General features: G+C 34.8%; 1 protein-coding gene across 2 annotated transcripts in view; it reads right to left on the minus strand.

Moving 5' to 3' along the window:
• LOC111418453 (ankyrin-1-like) overlaps positions 1 to 15011 on the minus strand; it is a 27976-nt gene continuing 12965 nt past the window's right edge. The window contains exons 1-3 of one of the 2 annotated variants that reach the window (XM_023050996.2): positions 10939 to 11112; positions 1849 to 1954; positions 1 to 1617 (exon numbers count right to left, since the gene is read on the minus strand). In XM_023050996.2, coding sequence (XP_022906764.2) covers positions 29 to 1617; positions 1849 to 1954; positions 10939 to 10944 — 1701 coding nt within the window. In that variant the 5' untranslated portion in view covers positions 10945 to 11112 and the 3' untranslated portion in view covers positions 1 to 28. Of the gene's footprint in view, positions 1618 to 1848; positions 1955 to 10938; positions 11113 to 15011 lie in introns of those variants that run through there. The other variant, XM_071199704.1, reaches the window with a different exon arrangement.

Here is a 15011-nt window from a genome sequence, read left to right on the forward strand (position 1 = left end):
ACTAAACATTATCATATAATATTTTCATTCAATTGATTATGTAAATCGGTCGCCTTAATAATAAAATATCTTTGATTACTTTAGGAATATTCATTCGCATAATAACATTAAATGCTTTATAATTCACGCCGTTTTCACGTTGATGTTCATCAAAAATAGTTTTTCTATAACAATCTCGAGCTATTTGTTTTAAACTAGGAACACACCCATCTTCACTAAAGTAACGATTATTTATTATGCCTTCGTCGTTGTTTCTTTTATTGAAAATTAACGTCTTTATGAAGGGTTGACAACCGTATTCGTAACCAATAGGCACTTCCGATGATAAAATTGCTTCGATTTCATTGCAGAATCCTTTTTCGTTATGAAATATTTCTATATCTTTTAATGTCACTGGAAATCCTTTACTCAACAGTAACCAAACCCATTTTAGACTTTCAGCGGATTGACTAAAACACGTGTATATCGATGTGTATAATAATTCGGCGCAGTTAATATCTTCGTCTATTATCTCATCTGATGCCTCCTCTATTTTAATTTTATCGATGTATTCGAAAACGCGCTCAGGCACCGAATTAATTAGGTCATTAACAAAAATTGTCGACAATGTGGAAATAAATACTGATTTATAATTTAATTCATCGACATAATCAAATAATATATCCGCTATTTTATAGTTCCAGTACTTCACAGCAATCATAAACGGAAATTCCCCTGATTTATCAATTTCATTTACAGACGCATTGTAATATAACATCATGCATATAAATTCGTTGTTGAAATTACGACCGTATTCAGAGACAATATGGTGAAGAGGAGTTTTTCCATCTCCATCCTTAGCATTAACATCCGCTCCATTTTCAATTAGAAAACGACTGAGTTTAATATTATTACAGGAAAGATGTAGGGGTGTTTCTTCGTTGTAATTTAGGGCGTTCACATCTGCCCCATTTTCCACCATGAGCCGCATCATTTCAATGTTTTCAGTTGTAGCGATTAAGTGTAAAGGTGTTTCTGACAAATAGGTCTTAGCGTTAACATCCGCGCCATTTTCAAGCAACATTCGACTAAATTTAAGATTGTTATTCGCGATAGCAATGTGTAAGGGTGTTTCCTCACGATTATCCTTGTCGTTAACGTCCGCCCCATTTTCAATTAACATTTTACTGAATTCAAAATTATTGTTTATAGTGCCAAGATGTAATGGCGTTTGTTGGCATTTGTTTTTAGCGTTAACATACGTTCCATTTATGATTAATAGTTGACCCCATTGTAAGATTGAATCGATAGCGGCAAGATGTAGAGATGTTTCTTCATGAAAAGGATTATTCCTGCTTCTATTCATTTGTGTTAACGGGAAACAAGCAGGGCAATCAGTTTGCACACAATGTTTCCAATGTTTTAATATTTGCTTTGCAGAGGTACAGTGAGGTATCGGGCATTTTTGTAATAGACATGAAACCATATGATCTAACAATGTTTTCATCTTTTCACAATGAGATACTACAATGGGGCATAGTTCTACGTCATTCGCTCCCTCAAATTCTCGGTTTTGGCAAATATGATTATGCAACATTAACATGAATTGTTCTTGAACTAATTTTCGGTCATCAAGATCTAAATATAAAATAAAATAAGCAAAAATTAAAAAATGTACATACGCACGGAAAATTAGTCTGAAGACGCTCGGCTTAACCCGAAACTTTCTAGTTCTAGGTTTAGTTTTTTCGCAAATATCTGAGCTTATTGCGCACTAACAGTCCGCTGAGTGTGATTATGTAAGCGCATGTACTGGAAGGTACAGTTGATGAATGTTTTTCTATATAAATAAAAGTTAAATGTTTATACCTCTCTGGCCACCTCCTTGAAATTGTGCATCAAAAGAAGTTGACTGCCATCTGCTGGGCGATTCTGATTGACCAATTCCAACTGCACCATTCTGCGTCGAACGTGCCTATTAGAGTCATCAATATTATATGTTGCAATGTATTAAGAGATCGGTTCAAAGGAATAATTAAATAATGTAAAATAGTCACAATTAGGGATTTGCAGAAATATAAATATTATTTTATTTACCTACTCACACTCGGGTATTTATTTGGGTGGCGCGGTAGGTACAGGTGTACTGAGCAAAGAAGTTAGAACTGGAATCTTCGCATTTTGATTGGCACAAAGGGTGGGGTGGTGCACTGGCTGGGCGTATCACCTCAAGGTCATCAGTCACTAGTGTCAGTACTTAAACTCAGTAGTGAGCGACCGGATCTACTGTGGATCTACAGGGTCAATATGGGACTTATTCACAGTAAAAGACTGCAGTAAGGAGTACTTTGCAAACGTCAATAAAATGACGATACACATATTTAACCAATGTGTTAAGTGCCCAGTGGAAACTAAAAGGCGCATTCAACCAAAATTTCGCAACGAATTACGTCGAAAAAAAAAGACAGTCAGCGTCCACGTTCTATTATAATTAAATTTATTAGTTATAAAATCCGAAATGCTGCAATAAAAGCAAGAACCAAATTTAAAAACTCAAAAATATCTCTACAAGCAGATTTGACCGCTTTTACATATTATTTCACAGCTGCTAGGGAGAAGTACATATAACTACAGGAACTGCTGGATAAGATGGGAAAATTTATGCTAAAGTGAATGGTTCAATCATATCAATAAAAAATTGTTATAATAAGAAATGGGGAAGCTAATACGTTTTCAAATGTTTACATTTTAATATCTCCTGAACCATTCAACCGATTTGAATATTTTTGGTCTTGTCTGGAAGAGCATTTTATGCTCTTTTAAAAGATATTTTCAGTTAGACCGTTTGGTTTAAAACAAATAAGCTAACGGGCGTTATCTGCAGCGATTACATATTTTTGTCACCATAAAATTTGCTAAATATTAGTAAAAACCGCATCTCGATATCTCCATCCATTCTCAATTTATAGAAGAAAATGTTAAAAATTCGTATATTTTAATCGGATCAAGTTACCTTAGCAAACAAATAAGAGAGCAGAAAAATGTTATTACCTAGAACCTTTCGTTACACTTTATTCAAGCTTAGAACTGGTTCAAAACTACTTTTGAGGCGTGTTTAAAAGCCAACGAACAATGAAACAGCAACAATGATAATAACACAAAATAAACCAAAATACTTAGAATTACTTCAATTTTTGGCAAAAATAGCTGACAAATGTTCAAAATGCCTTCCATAAACCTCGATGTAGTTATTTATTCTAGTTTCGACGAAAAATAAAACGCTGTTCAAGTCTCATCCCTGGACACGTTTCTAATGGCATTTAGTATTTTGTCATATTTTCCCTGGTTATTGGTTAATCTTGAAAAGTTAGGTCGTTTAGTCTACCCCATAGATAAAGAGGTGAAAGCAATATGGGTTCTGCTCGAACCAAGAATGCATATTATGCAAGTTTAAATCCTCATACGCTCTATTATACGCTTCTGCGTTAGTAAATGACATGTTTACAGTTACCATGATTATGTGATTTGTTTTTCTCGATGAGGTAGCTGGATCCGATTGATGACACTCGAGTTTTTAACATTTTCTTCTATAATTGATGAAGAACGGATGGTGATATCGAGATGCGGTTTTCACTAATATTTAGCAAATGTTAAGGTGACTAAGGGTCTGTGAAGTAAATAGTACCGTTCCATTTAACTTTTTTCAAAAATCACAAAAATATGTAATGGCCGCAGATAACGCCCTCTAGCTTATTTGTTTCAAACCAAACAGTCTTACTGAAAATATCTTTTAAAAGAGCATAAAATGCTCTTTCAAACAAGACCAAAAATATTCAAATCTGTTCGATGGTCCAGGAGGTATTAAAATGTAAACATTTGAAAACGCATTGGCCTCCCCCTCCCTTATTATGATAGATATGAGAAATATCGCAAAACAAAAGCGATGCGGTATTATCCAAGCTACTAAATGATGTTGTCAAAGTTATAGCTCATCGTCTAACTTTCTGAGATAGCGGGAATTTTATGTTTCTCTATTGCAGTTACGCAATGTGTAACTTCTAAGCATAGCACTCTAAGACATAGGGTCGTCAAATTAAGGGCTAGAACTTCTAAGTCTACCGCCACCACTGCACTTAATAGAACACAGAGACTCGCGTGTCTGTCTATTACAGGTCAACCTATTACAGATCAACCCCCACCGCGGCCATGGAAATCATGCAAAATTTACTACCACTCAACCTACATATTCAGGAAGTGGCGTTGGTAGTCATAAAAAGGCTACAATCAGTAGGAACTATGAAGGGTGAGGACGTTGGCAGCAGTTCAACACTCTGGAGGGAAGCAGTGTTAGACACACCCCTACTCGAGTGTAAGACTGATCACAGACCAGCAAAATATGTTTTCTCAAAGAAGTGGGTGAAGTACCCACGTCAGTCCCAAAGTAGTAGATGTACAAAGAACTTTTAAGATCTACACTGATTTTTCAAAAGGACCATCCATTCTCTCACGATCCTCCGATTCGCCTCTCGGAACCTTTAGTGTCTGGCACCACCGTCATACAAGCGGAACTAACTGCTATTAAACTTGCTGCTGATTGCATTGTTGAATCCAACCAGCGGGGTAAGTGTTTTACTAATTTTACAGGCAGTAAACAATCTCTTTTAGCTTTAAGCAGAGTTATTATAACGTTTGCAGTAGTTATGGATTGTCACAAAACACTGGAGGAGGCCGCGAAATACAATCATGTCAGAATCCAGTAGATTAAAGGGCATTCCGGCTCCAAGGGTAACAACCACGCGGACAAGCTAGCCAAACGTGCTGCCGGTAGAGCGCCCTGTGCACCCGAGCCGATAATTACCCCCTCTTTAGCTACTCATATCGAGTTAATAAAGCGCATTACCCACAAAAAATTTTTAAACGGGTGGGACCGTACCCCGGGCTGTCATCTCGCCAAGGAATTGTTAAAATATCCTTCAGCCGCAACAGCCCAGTTCTTCGTAGGGCTCGGTAAAAACCGGTGTGAAGACAGCCTTAAAAATTTCCGATGACACCCAAACGCCCATAGACGTCCGTAACACAGGAACATTACATTATCAACTTAAGAAGTTAATTACAGTATATTAAAAGTAATTAATATATTTATCAGTAATATCTAGGTACAATCAACAATTTTAATTAAAATAACTGGCTTCAGCTCCCTTATTGGTTCGAGGATCCGCACCAAACTTTATATACGCCTTCTAGACATGATAAGAAATATATTTATCGAAAGAAATTCCACTTACAAAGGGTCCGCGGGGGTGAACTACCTCGCAGTAGATTATAATTTGCTCTACCGCCCTTATTTGGTCAAAGATCCGAACCAAACTTTACACAAGTGATCTAGACTACATTAGAATCAAATATCCGTTAACAATTTCCACTTGCATAGGAACCGCGGGGGTGAACTACCTACCAGTAGATTTTAATTACCCCTACCGCCCTTATTCGGTCGAAGATCCGAACCAAACTTTACACAAATCTTCTAAACTACATTAGAATCAAATATCCGTTAACAATTTCCACTTGCATAGTTACCGCGGGGGTGAACTACCCACCAGTAGATTTTAATTACCCCTACCGCCCTTATTCGGGCGAAGATCCGAACCAAACTTTACACAAGTGATCTAGACTACGTTAGAATCAAATATCCGTTAACAATTTTATGACATTCTAAAATAATTTAAAAAAAAATTAATATTATTATGAGTCATCTGAATTATTGGGATCATTACATTTAAGATAAACTTTTTTCTAATCAGATGCTTTTTGCACATAAATTCATAGCACTCATCACATTTTTTTGTTGTATAATTATTTTTAGCCCTACCACATAATTGGCATCGTTCTCTGATTTTTTTTGAATGTGGATCTGTTTGCTGCGATGTCGATGGAGTGTCTATATCTGTTTGTTCTTGGAGCTTTCCCTTTTGGGTTTTAACTACCCTGTTGGTTCAGGGTAGTTATTTGGCTTCTTTCAATCAAAAATCCGTTCACCTTCAATGTCAAATTTTTTAGAAAATCTTTTCTTAATTGCGGCTTTGCTTTTGTTTTGTCGCTGAAACTGTACAAAATGTGGGCATTTATTCCTGCCATATTTATAGTTGAAAAAAACGAGGATTCAAATTCGAATTTATTTAGTATAAATATTAACAATATTTATATAAATACGTCAGCAGTCTTAACTTTAGTACTTAACAAAAAAATCATCGAACATCCAGTTGTTTACAGAACAAAAACATTAACATTAACCACCAAAGTAACGCAAGTGTATGGTGTCGCACAAATAGTCAGAGTACGAATAGTAGGCCTTCCGAATTAAAAAAGTTTTAATTTTATTCTTGAACAGTTCAGGAGGCAACCGAGCAATGGCGTTCGGTATTTTGTTATAGAATTTTACTCAAAGAAATTTAAAATGGCACTGACTTCGACCTAGTCTACAAAAGGTCGGTCTCAGTTGGGTACCGTTTCTAGTCCGATATTTATGTAAAGTGTCATGACTAATAAAGTCGTCAAGATTTCGCCTTACAAATATTACACATTCCAAAATGTACAATGACGGAAAGGTCAGTATATTATGGTTTGTAAAGGACCTACGGCAATCATCCATGTATGTTAGCGAGTTTATTATGTCACGAACCTCAACAAATGTTGCTTGATCAATGGAAAACCCACAATCAGCAACATTAATTTTTTGCGAAAGGCAATCAAATTTATCATTTATGTTGGACTTTTTTAAGCCATTTAGTAGTTCAAGAGGTACCTTAATAAAGTAATCATTAACATCATTTGGATCGAATTTGGCTTTAATTTTGTCTATTTTGTTGGCGCGTTTTTTATTAATTATTTCCCATATAATTTTACCCGAAAGGATAAAGTCGACCTCCTGGTTTTTTTAGTTGTCAACGCCCCCCTTCGTATTGGTAATTTAAATCTACCGGTGGGTAGTTTACTCCCGCGGTCCCTATGCAAGTGAAAATTGTTAACGGATATTTGATGTTAACGTAGTCTAGAAGACTTGTGTAAAGTTTGGTTTGGATCTTCGAGCGAATAAGGGCGGTAGGGGTAATTAAAATCTACTGGTGGCTAGTTCACCCCCGCGGTTCCTATGCAAGTGGAAATTGTTAACGGATATTTGATTCTAATGTAGTTTAGAAGATTTGTGTAAAGTTTGGTTCGGATCTTCGCCCGAATAAGGGCGGTAGGGGTAATTAAAATCTACTGGTGGGTAGTTCACCTCCGCGGACCCTTTGCAAGTGGAATTTCTTTCGATAAATATATTTCTTATCATGTCTAGAAGGCGTATATAAAGTTTGGTGCGGATCTTCGAACCAATAAGGGAGCTGGAGCCAGTTATTTTAATTAAAATTGTTGATTGTACCTTGATATTAGTGATAAATATATTAATTACTTTTAATATACTGTAATTAACTTCTTAAGTTGATAATGTAATGTTTTTTTGTTCGAAAAAATTGAGCCCCCGTGTGTCCGGTATTACGGACGTCTATGGGCGTTCGGGTATCATCGGAAATTTTTACTGCTATCTTTTACTGCTGTCTTCACACCGGTTCGGTAAAAGTGCCCTTCGCACTGCCACAGGTCTCCTCACGGGACACTGTAAGTAAATAAGCACCTTCAAAACGTGAAGCTTGCTAGCTCCCCTCTTTGTCGAGCCTGTGAACAGGATGACGAGACGGTTAAACACATCTTGTGCGATTGCCCGTCTCTGACCTACCGCAGAATGAGGAGGGGGAATGGGGAGGAATGGCCAATCACAGATGACATCAGGAATGCACCTCTAGGAGCTGTTCTAGCCTTTGGTAAATCCTTAGGCTGGTTGATGTGACCAGAGGGTGTAATGGGAGGATGCACAAGGGGCCCAATCCATACATACATTGCAGTTACGCCCCTTAGCGGTCGAATTATGAAGTTCAAAATAATTTCCAGCTATTTCTCTTGCCCACTTTGCTTATAAGGATTTTTTTTCTCAAACCTGTAGGCCTTACCGTTGTCGAAATACAACCGCTCCGTACCCTTAACGGGACACCTGTATATCTTTGTGTTTTTTACATTTGCTCTTTTTTTATAACATCAGATATACTGTAGTTCTTATAAATTGGTACTTTTTTGTTACCTTCGCCAGTCTTTTGTATCCGTTCGTGTCTCATTTGCTGACTGGCATATTTGTTAGAATTGCTATTCCATTTGTTCATTCCTTTAATTATTTCTTTTTATGCGCAATTTTCGTGTGGAACATTTGAACGTGAGGTCATTGCTTGTACACTTTAGTGAGTATTTGGACCGTTCTGATTGTGATGCATTTGCTATATCTGAAACATGGCTTAGCCCCAACATTAATAATTCTGTTATTTAAATTGAAAATTTGCACTTCTTTAGAGCTGATAGATTATCTAGAGGTGGTGGGGTTGGTCATTATATCCGAAACTGTTATAAATGTCAAGTTATTAATATTAAGCGACTTTAACATTAATCTTATGGTCGATGGGCCTTTAGCAAATTCTTTCCTAGCCACATTAGAAGGTTTTAACTTGAGGTAAGTTGTTGAACAACCTACATAAATATCGGATAACTGTGAAACACTCATTGATATAATTATTATGTTTTCTGATCACTTGCTAGTTTATTGCCAATTGGAAACTTCTGTATCTAAATGTGAAACCAGACAAATTAGTTCGATATTTACGTAATATTGATATAGATGCCTTTAATAAAAATATTGATCTGATGAACTGGGAAGATGTTTTTGATTTTAACAATATCAATGATAAAGTTAGCTATTTCAATGACGTTCTGTTGTCTCTATCCCGTTTTAAAGAAAACCTTAAAGAAAGGTCCATTACCTTGGATCGCGTGGAATATCAGACATGTGATCAAATTAAGGAACAATACTTTTAATAAGTGTAAAAAAAAATTCAACATTACGGGAGCAATCGGTCGGGAGAAGGTGACATTTTTTGAACAAAATTTGATAGTCAATAATTCTAAAAATATGTGGAATCATCTTAAAAAATTTAATATTTTAAGAACCATCCGCTGCTTCTATTCGCATTTGGCTGATCCTAATAATATTAACACCTTGTTCAGCAATTCTGTAAAAAGTACTCTGGTTGAGTCTGATATTAATCTCCAATCGTATTATTACAATAATAGAATGCACCCAGACGCCCCAACAATGAGTTTTCGTAAGGTATCTTCAGATCACATTCTGAAAATACTTTTGAATATAAAATCCACTAGTGTAGGATCTGATGAGATTGGTTTGGACATGGTACGCTTAGGTTGCCCGTGCATTCTTGATGTGCTTATGCACATGCTTAATTTCTGTCTTACTGAATCAGTGTTTCCAATGTCGTAGAGGCAAGGACTTATAACTCCCGTTCTTAAAACGAATCCGTTCACTACATATAAGGGTTTAAGACCCATAGCAATACTGCCGGTACTTCCAAAACTGTTGGAGAGACTCATGGTTGAGCAATTGTAGCTTTATTTAGACACCGATTGCATTTTACCACTTAAATAATCTGGCTTCAGGAATAGTTTAGTTGTGCTAGTGCGCTGCTGGACCTGATCGACGATATTTTTGGTGCATTGGATGTAGATAGCTCAGCATTGTTAATTTTGCTTGATTTCACCAAGGCTTTTGATATACTTAATCATAGCCTAGTGCTTAGTATTCTAAAATTTATTGGATTGGATGATAAAGCGATTAGATTGTTCAATATTTATCTTTCGGATAGACCGCAATCTGTAAGATTAAATTCGGTACAGTCGGATCCTGTCATTGTTCCATCGGGAGTCTATTCTTGGTTCAGTTTTATATACTATATGTACTATATATATGGGAAGGCACTTCCGGAAATGCGTCTTCAACCAAACGCCAGCAAAACTGAGGTAACATGATTTCATCGAAACAATAAACTTGTCGTTACACTTTATAGAACGTTCTCATTTGAAAAACATACATGTAATGGAAAAAGTGAATAAACTAAAAAACTAGGAACAATGTTATATACAAAAGCTCGGTGGAACAACATGAGCCTCCTCTTCTCAACCGCTTAATAGCCTTCATATCCACAAAATTGATCAAGTCAATAACACGATGAGAATGATCTCAGAGGTTATCAAATTTACTCCAGTGGAACGGGTTCCAGTAGTAAATACTTTCATGAGAGAGTGCAAGTAGATCTTGAGCAACCAAAAGCTACTAATACACAAGGAGATTGAGGATACCAACTACATCTGCCTCCGATCCAGAAATTCACCGATCAAAACAGCAGCCACTGCTACAGATGAAAAATTCATCTTGACTAATGCTTGACATAAATAGATACCAAAGGACAATAATCAGATTCGATGCATTACCCAAAAGCCTCTCGGTTTTGATTTACCACGTAAAACCTGGTAAACTCTAAACAGAACCGGGACCCAGCTTGGAAGATGCGTCTACTTTTTGCATAAATTTGGCAAGAAATTGACGTCTTTTTGTGAATGCGGTGAAAATCAAATCGTGAAACATATTATAGAATAGAAGATTCCCCTAGTACAACCTATGATGGACTACTTGAAGATTTCCAGAGTGAATATCTTACATAAATTAATTACGGAAACAGACATTGTTGCTATTTTGTATTGTCGTGTACTTTATATTCTGATTATGAGTTCTGTTTTCAAAATTGAACTTTCGATAAGTGTAACAATCGATACGAGACCGACACGACGTCACAATCGGTCTTCCTTCCGGAATTCGCAAACAATTGGTGAATCGAATAACTTTTTGTTCTACAGATCTTGATATATAAATTATAAATATAAATTTACATAAAACAGGGATATAAATAGCGATTTAAGAGGTTAGGACAAAATTATTAAAATATGTTATTGTTCATATTTGATACTTACCATCATAATGTCATCAAAATCACTGCTACAACCTTCCTTAATTTTCAACTTTTTTAAAAGTTTATTATAATTTTAATGAACTAATGAAACAGAAAATTCTAAACTGACTGAATTCAGAAAAACCTCCGCGATCTATTTGCTTTCAAGGGTAGTTTACAGCAGGAAAAAAATAAATGTTTGTTTACAAGTCTTCTTCTAACACAATGTGAAATTGGTTGCCTATATTGCTTTAAAAATTTTATGGCATATTTATTTTATTGATGTAGACATAATTATTATTAAATATTTTTATAGAATTAAATCATAATAGCAATAAAACATATTTAACAACACAAAAACTAACACAAAAATAATTTGTTGTAATTTTGTTAAAAATAAGATTTTTAGCTTTGTAAAACGATCTCATTCATAAGATAAGAAAAATGTAAATTAAAACCGCAAATTTTAGCGGTAGGAGGTAAAAATAAAAATAAACTCAACTCGTCTATCCAGTAGCGTAGAGTAGTGGAGTGGCACTTTTAAGGGACGGCAAACTGTTACAATAAATAATATCTTGAGAAAATTTGAAATCAAATTCCAATAACATTTACTCAATTAGAGTCTGCATCTGTATGCCTAGACATGGACCTCGATAGCTTAGAAATAAAGACTGATGATCACAGCATTAGTAGTGTCTGCGTTCAAAACCAAAACTTGGACGATTTTGCTGAACGACAGCAAAATCGTCCAAGGTTTGGTATGTATGCATTAGTGATGGAACGGATAGTGATTTTGCGAAAAGCCGGATATTCGGCATCTCCTTCGGCCATTATGGTTATAATTTCTGGTACATTTCAGAACATTCGCCACATTATTGATCCAAGATACAAAATGAACTTTTTTGATGCTGATCTAACTAACGAAGCAACTTTAAAAAGAGGATACTTTAATTAATAATTGGCGATATTTCCACAAAGATCCTTCAATAAATGAATTTTATAGCGAATTTTGAAAATTATCGATGAAAGTTGCAACATCGAAAATTTTATCAAAACTTCAAATATTATTTCTCAAAAACTAAAAGTTATTTTTCAAATAGTGTTGGTTCATTGGAAAGAGGACACTTTTATTAACACTTTGGGAAATTTCCATACTTATATTCCCAAAAATGAATTTTATATGAATTTTTAAAACATAATCGGCGAAAATTGCAAAATTCTAAAATATTGGCGATCCTTTCAAAAATTTATTTCTCAAGAACTGAAAGTGATTTTTCAAAACGGCTTGTTGCATTAAAAAGAGGATTCTTTAATTAATAATTGGTGATATTTCCACAAGGATCCTTCAAGAAATGAATTTTATAGCGAATTTTGAAAATTATCGATGAAAATTTCAACATCGAAAATTTTATCAACACTTCAAATATTGTTTTCTCAAAAACTAAAAGTTATTTTTCAAATAGTGTTGGTTCATTGGAAAGAGGACACTTTTATTAACATTTTGGGAAATTATGAAAATTTCCCAAAGTGTTAATAAAAGTGTCATACTTATATTCTAAGCAATGGATTTTATACGAATTTTTAAAACTTAATCGGCGAAAATTGTAAAATTTGAAAAAATTGTCGATCATTTCAAAAATTTATTTCTCAAAAACTGAAAGTGATTTTTCAAAACGTTTTTTTGCATTCAAAAGAGAATACTTTAATTAATAATCGAAAGTGATAACAGCGTCAGTTATTAGTAATGAATGTGATGATGAATTACAACCGAAGAGAAGAAAACTAGACGAAACTGCAACAAGAGATTTTATATATCGTATTGGGATTGTTACAATGAGGTTGCTAATGACAATCCTGATATAAATAAAGTTGTATTCAATGAAAAAAGTCCTATTGGGGTTGAACTTGATTGTTATCTGCAGTGTTCAACACCTAGAAGAGATACTAATTGCTGTGAATGGTGCAGTACTAAGTAATAAGTTTTAATACCCGGCCAAAGCCGGATATTTGGGAACTATCCGGTATCCGGCCGGATTTTTAAAAATGGCCGGATAGCGGATAATTGCCGGATATCCGTTCACACACCGAATGGATAAGAGATTTGCTGATCTGATGGATTTAATACTTGGTGGAAATTAAATCCTAAGGTTTCAAGTGCACTTCACAACCAAAATTATTGCAAATGGAAGGTGTTGGAGTTCAGACTTAGAAAAGGAAGAAACAAAGAAATGGCAAGAAATTCTTATCAGAATGTTTGATACTATAAAATTTCTTGCCAAATAAAATTTGGCTTTTTGGCCATACAGAAAACAACATCAGTACTAATAGAGGTATTAATAGTAAATTTACTGTCGATTCTATATGATTTTTGAGTTTTGGCCCTATCATATAAAAATTATGACGACGTTAACATTCAGATAGGAAATTGCTTGTAAAATCAAGTCATTACTTGCTAATATATACCACTGCATAGAGGAGATTTTCCTCGCGATTTTATAAAGTATAGGAGTTTTTTCTGTGCCATATAAAGAAGTGATTATCCGAAAAGTGATGTAAAGCGTGTCTAAAATGCATCAGTAAAGATGTTACTACTTTCTTCTCTAGAAAGAAAAGGTTTGAAAATCTTTTAATCGATTTTTGTTCTGCACCGATAGAAACGGCAGAAAATTTCCAATAGGATTCATTGTGTTTTAGTGTTTTTTGATCGACGTTGACAAATTTTAACCGAACAAAATCAAGGGTAAAAGTTTGTTTCTGATAGATTTGTTGCTGTCGTTGCACGAATAATTTTGGTTACGTTGAAGCAAACGTATTTCATAGCATTGCACTATATAACAAAGAACTGAATTTTATACATATAAATAATTTAACCTGTTAATTAAAAAATACATCACCATAACATGTATGTCCACGGAAAAGTTGTTGAATAGGAAAAACCTTTTTATTTTGAATTTTATCGAAAAAAGTTAATGTTGATAAAAAGTTTTGCTAGTTCTTAGAGTAAGATTGGGATAGAAACATTTACATATTTATAGGCGGTGTTCAGAAAATTGAAACAACTTTAAATGGTACAAGAGTAAAGTGCATTTATTTGAGAAGATAAGGAAATAAGTTACTAGGAAAAGTTGTTCAAAAGTAAAAGGTAGTCTCTAATACCAATTTTCGAAAAAATCGGCCTACTTTTATTTATTTGTGATCATTAAATTTATTTTAATATCAATTAACTAATTCCAAATCACCAATGCACAAGTTGTAAGTTTATTTACTCAAACACACTACCAACCTGTTGGGCACATGCCTTTAAACGAACAACTAATTCGTCAAAACTTTTTCTAACCTCATGTAAAGATATTGAAGCAACGGCATTTAGAAGTGGCATTTATTTGAAATGTGCGATCAGCAATTTGTTTCAATCAGCCCCAAAAAATCCATTAATGTTAAATCTGGACTCCTAGGAGGCCACTGAACTGGTCCTTGTCTCCCAATCCAGCCATTGTCTAACGGTTGCCGAATAATGTGCTGGGCATCCATTTTGTTGAAAATAAAATGAACGACTGTATTCTAATGGAAGATTCTCTAATTCACCGTCGAGGAAATTTCTTAACATAGCTAAATAGCTATTCGCATTACAAGTAGTGTCAAAGAAGTATGGCCCTATTCTAATATGGCACTACTCCAATATCGTGCATGTTGCGAAGCCACAACACCATTGGTCGAAAAAGTTGATTCATCAGAAAACATTATTTTCTTATGAAATCCTCTTTCCATACTGCCAATCCACAAACAAAAATCTAAACGTTTTGCTTCATCGCCGATTTCCAAAACATGATTATAAACTGGCTTGTATGGATGTATCTTGTTGTGTTCTGAATTTGGGACTTTTTAACAAATTGGAGATTTTCAGCTCTTCTTCTTAATGATAATTTCGGGTGTACCTCTAATGAATGTAATACCAACAAAGTGCTTGCATCATTTTCATCGTATCTCTTGTTTTCTCTAGGTATTCGCAACAATGACCCAGTGCTTAAAAACTTCAAAATTATTTTACGGCAAGTAGTCTCAGAAACGTACAGGTGTCCCAATTTCGATGTCTGC

Source organism: Onthophagus taurus, chromosome 11, assembly GCF_036711975.1.
Source record: "Onthophagus taurus isolate NC chromosome 11, IU_Otau_3.0, whole genome shotgun sequence".
Lineage (NCBI taxonomy): Eukaryota > Metazoa > Arthropoda > Insecta > Coleoptera > Scarabaeidae > Onthophagus > Onthophagus taurus.